The sequence below is a fragment of the Musa acuminata genome, unplaced genomic scaffold, assembly GCF_036884655.1.
Source record: "Musa acuminata AAA Group cultivar baxijiao unplaced genomic scaffold, Cavendish_Baxijiao_AAA HiC_scaffold_708, whole genome shotgun sequence".
In the NCBI taxonomy this organism is placed as follows: Eukaryota; Viridiplantae; Streptophyta; class Magnoliopsida; order Zingiberales; family Musaceae; genus Musa; species Musa acuminata.
In genome coordinates this window covers 1-5,000 of record NW_027020941.1, presented here as the reverse complement: position 1 = coordinate 5,000, position 5,000 = coordinate 1, and the positions used below count along the sequence as shown (strand labels likewise).

At 39.2% G+C, this 5,000-nt stretch overlaps 2 protein-coding genes and 1 non-coding gene across 3 annotated transcripts; all 3 read left to right on the top strand.

Annotated features, from left to right (window-relative positions):
• The first annotated feature begins 120 nt into the window (after positions 1-120).
• Positions 121-996, top strand: LOC135663375 (photosystem I P700 chlorophyll a apoprotein A1-like). Its single transcript, XM_065176819.1, has one exon. It carries the CDS (start codon positions 121-123, stop codon positions 994-996), a length of 876 nt encoding a protein of 291 aa, XP_065032891.1.
• LOC135663371 (photosystem I P700 chlorophyll a apoprotein A2) lies at positions 429-3,688 on the top strand. Its single transcript, XM_065176815.1, has one exon. The coding sequence runs from the start codon at positions 1,022-1,024 to the stop codon at positions 3,224-3,226; it is 2,205 nt and encodes a 734-aa protein (XP_065032887.1). The 5' UTR covers positions 429-1,021; the 3' UTR covers positions 3,227-3,688.
• A 178-nt stretch (positions 3,689-3,866) lies between these two features.
• TRNAM-CAU (transfer RNA methionine (anticodon CAU)) lies at positions 3,867-3,940 on the top strand. Its single transcript has one exon. It is a non-coding gene; the product is annotated as a tRNA-Met (tRNA).
• The last annotated feature ends 1,060 nt before the right edge of the window (positions 3,941-5,000 follow it).

Genomic DNA, 5,000 nt, shown 5'->3' with positions numbered 1-5,000 from the left:
CGATACAACGATCTATTAGATCGTGTCCTTAGACACCGCGATGCAATCATATCACATCTTAACTGGGCATGTATATTTCTGGGTTTTCACAGTTTTGGCTTGTATATTCATAATGATACCATGAGCGCTTTAGGGCGTCCACAAGATATGTTTTCAGATACCGCTATACAATTACAACCCATCTTTGCTCAATGGGTACAAAACACCCATGCTTTAGCACCCGGCATAACAGCTCCTGGTGCAACAGCAAGTACCAGCTTAACTTGGGGAGGTGGTGAGTTGGTAGCAGTAGGCGGCAAAGTAGCTTTGTTACCTATTCCATTAGGAACCGCAGACTTCTTAGTCCATCATATTCATGCATTTACGATCCACGTGACTGTATTGATACTACTGAAAGGTGTTCTATCTCGCAGTTCCCGTTTGATACCTGATAAAGCAAATCTTGGTTTTCGTTTTCCTTGTGATGGACCTGGAAGAGGGGGGACATGTCAAGTATCTGCCTGGGATCATGTCTTCTTAGGTCTATTCTGGATGTACAATGCGATTTCCGTAGTTATTTTCCATTTCAGTTGGAAAATGCAGTCGGATGTTTGGGGTACTATAAGTGATCAAGGGGTAGTAACTCATATTACAGGAGGAAACTTTGCGCAGAGTTCCATTACTATTAATGGGTGGCTTCGAGATTTCTTATGGGCACAGGCATCTCAGGTAATTCAGTCTTATGGTTCTTCATTATCTGCATATGGTCTCTTTTTCTTAGGTGCTCATTTTGTCTGGGCTTTCAGTTTAATGTTTCTATTCAGTGGCCGTGGTTATTGGCAAGAACTCATTGAATCCATCGTTTGGGCTCATAACAAATTAAAAGTTGCTCCTGCTACTCAGCCTAGAGCCTTGAGCATTGTACAAGGACGTGCTGTAGGAGTAACCCATTACCTTCTGGGTGGAATTGCCACAACATGGGCATTCTTCTTAGCAAGAATTATTGCAGTAGGATAATGGCTAGGAGGATTTGAAAGGCATTATGGCATTAAGATTTCCGAGGTTTAGCCAAGGCTTAGCTCAGGACCCCACTACTCGTCGTATTTGGTTTGGTATTGCTACCGCACATGACTTCGAGAGTCATGATGATATTACTGAGGAACGTCTTTATCAGAACATTTTTGCTTCTCACTTTGGGCAATTAGCAATAATCTTTCTGTGGACGTCCGGAAATCTCTTTCATGTAGCTTGGCAAGGAAATTTTGAGTCATGGATACAAGACCCTTTACATGTAAGACCTATTGCTCATGCAATTTGGGATCCTCATTTTGGTCAACCAGCTGTAGAAGCCTTTACTCGAGGAGGTGCTACCGGTCCAGTGAATATCGCTTATTCCGGCGTTTATCAGTGGTGGTATACAATCGGATTACGCACTAATGAAGATCTTTATACTGGAGCTCTTTTTCTATTATTTCTTTCTGCTATATCCTTAATAGCGGGTTGGTTACACTTACAACCAAAATGGAAACCAAGCGTTTCGTGGTTCAAAAATGCCGAATCTCGTCTAAATCATCATTTGTCAGGACTTTTCGGAGTGAGTTCTTTGGCTTGGACAGGACATTTAGTTCATGTCGCTATTCCAGGATCCAGGGGACAGTACGTCAGATGGAATAATTTTTTAGATGTATTACCCTATCCTCAAGGGTTGGGACCACTTTTTACGGGTCAGTGGAATCTTTATGCCCAAAACCCTGATTCGAGTAGCCATTTATTTGGTACTTCCCAAGGAACAGGAACTGCCATTCTAACCCTTCTCGGTGGATTTCATCCACAAACGCAAAGTTTATGGCTGACCGATATTGCTCATCATCATTTAGCTATTGCATTTATTTTCCTGATCGCTGGTCATATGTATAGAACTAACTTCGGGATTGGGCACAGTATCAAAGATCTTTTAGAAACACATATTCCTCCAGGGGGTCGATTAGGGCGTGGGCATAAGGGTCTTTATGACACAATCAATAATTCGCTTCATTTTCAATTAGGTCTTGCTCTAGCCTCTTTAGGGGTTATTACTTCCTTAGTAGCTCAACACATGTACTCTTTACCTGCTTATGCATTCATAGCACAAGACTTTACTACTCAAGCTGCGTTATATACTCATCACCAATACATCGCAGGGTTTATCATGACAGGAGCCTTTGCTCATGGAGCTATATTCTTCATTAGAGATTACAATCCAGAACAGAATGAGGATAATGTATTGGCAAGAATGTTAGACCACAAAGAAGCTATCATATCTCATTTAAGTTGGGCCAGCCTGTTTCTTGGGTTCCATACCTTGGGCCTTTATGTTCATAACGATGTTATGCTCGCTTTTGGTACTCCGGAAAAACAAATCTTGATTGAACCTATATTTGCCCAATGGATACAATCCGCTCATGGTAAGACTTCATATGGGTTCGATGTACTCTTATCTTCAACGAATGGCCCAGCATTCAATGCAGGTCGAAGCATATGGTTACCGGGCTGGTTGAATGCTGTTAATGAGAATAGTAATTCACTCTTCTTAACAATAGGTCCTGGGGACTTCTTGGTTCATCATGCTATTGCTCTAGGTTTGCATACAACTACACTGATTTTAGTAAAAGGTGCTTTAGATGCACGTGGTTCCAAGTTAATGCCAGATAAAAAGGATTTCGGTTATAGTTTTCCTTGCGACGGCCCAGGACGCGGCGGTACTTGTGATATTTCTGCTTGGGACGCATTTTATTTGGCAGTTTTCTGGATGTTAAATACCATTGGGTGGGTTACTTTTTATTGGCATTGGAAACACATCACTTTATGGCAGGGTAACGTTTCACAATTTAATGAATCTTCCACTTATTTAATGGGATGGTTAAGAGATTATCTATGGTTAAACTCTTCACAACTTATCAATGGATATAATCCTTTTGGTATGAATAGTTTATCCGTATGGGCGTGGATGTTCTTATTTGGACATCTTGTTTGGGCTACTGGATTTATGTTTTTAATTTCTTGGCGCGGATATTGGCAGGAATTGATTGAAACTTTAGCATGGGCTCATGAACGCACACCTTTGGCTAATTTGATTCGATGGAGAGATAAGCCAGTGGCTCTTTCCATTGTGCAAGCAAGATTGGTTGGATTAGCCCACTTTTCCGTAGGCTATATATTCACTTATGCAGCTTTCTTGATTGCCTCTACATCAGGAAAATTTGGTTAATTTTAATTTAGTTATTTATTATTTTTTTTATGTACTGTATCAGCAACAATCTCATTTGTTTCGATGGAGAGGGAGGATCTACCTTCTTATATTTTTACATCTAGGATCCGAACTGTATCATTGATAATAATAGGAACTGAACATTATATTATGGCAAGAAAAAGTTTGATTCAGAGGGAGAAGAAGCGGCAGAAATTGGAACAGAAATATCATTTGATTCGTCGATCCTCAAAAAAAAAAATAAGCAAAGTTCCATCATTGAGTGAAAAATGGGAAATTCATGGAAAATTGCAATCCCCACCACGTAATAGTGCACCTATACGTCTCCATCGACGTTGTTTTTTGACTGGAAGACCTAGAGCTAACTATCGAGACTTTGGGCTATCCGGACACATACTTCGAGAAATGTTTCATGCATGTTTGTTACCGGGCGCAATAAGATCAAGTTGGTAAAGAGAAAAATATCCTTTCGTATTTGTATGAATCTCTATGATCTTTTGTATGAATCTCTATGATCTATTATCATAGAAGATAGAGGAGCCCTCTTTACCATTCTGTATAAATAGACTATTCTATTTGTACGGATATGGTAGAGGGGCGTATCCAATCTTTCTTCGTACATAAGTTCCCGGTTCTTCAGCGCGGAGTAGAGCAGTTTGGTAGCTCGCAAGGCTCATAACCTTGAGGTCACGGGTTCAAATCCTGTCTCCGCAACATTTTTTTGTAAAAAAAAAAAGATCTTTTTAGGTGTAATTCTAATTAATAACTATTTTTTTGGGGGGGGGTAGTTAGCATTAGGGGGGGTAGTTAGCATTAGTAGTTCGAATTTAATTTTGGATTTTATCTCTTATCTTATCATAATACATTACTTCACCGTGGGCGGATAGCGGAATCGAACCCGCATCTTCTCCTTGGCAAAGAGAAATTTTACCATTCGACCATATCCGCATTTTCTGCGTTCCTGATACGCACGCATATGTCCACACATATATGACATATATCATATATCATATATGCGTCTGGATCATATGTACAGGGCCAAATATTCAGATACAAGAATGAAATATAATTTTTTTTGGAACTCAGATTGAATCTTAATGTGTCTCACAATCCGAATTATTAAATTTATTAGAAGTAGAAGGTAGAAGGAATGGAGTTTTTGGATCGGGGAAATACAAAATAAGTTCAAGAGATGAGAGAATTAAGGATAGCTACCAGAAAGACTAATCCAATCCATAATGATGTACCGGAAAATACAATATTTTTATTACTTGACCAACCATCAGAAGAAGCAAATACAACGGGTACACTAATCAGTAAGACTGATGAAGTCGCAATTAATGCAAAAACAGCTAATTGGAAAGCAATAGTCATGTTTGTAATCCTCCAAGCTACCAACAAATGAACTATACCATTTGATCCCTCGCTTAGTAAAAATTGTAATAAAATGCATCATGTAGGGATTTGACCATGAATCAATTGATTCTTTAGAACTTATTACCTTACCGCTTTATTTTATTCGGACATGGAGTCGAGGGGAGTTTAGTATTTACTTCACAAGCAGAAATACTGGATCATGCATATATCATATGTATACAATCTACAGATAGATACATCGAAATATGGATTTGCATCTGGGATGTTTCTACAGATAGTTAGTGTATCATCTCATATAGTCATATTCCATTTGTAGGAATAAAATAGAAATTGTCTCGGGGAGAGATGGCTGAGTGGTTGATAGCTCCGGTCTTGAAAACCGGTATAGTCTAAACAA

Excerpts from the sequence above, each read along its gene's own strand:
- LOC135663371 (XM_065176815.1), top strand. The coding sequence starts at position 1,022 with ATGGCATTAAGATTTCCGAGGTTTAGCCAAGGCTTAGCTCAGGACCCC.
- LOC135663375 (XM_065176819.1), top strand. The coding sequence starts at position 121 with ATGAGCGCTTTAGGGCGTCCACAAGATATGTTTTCAGATACCGCTATA.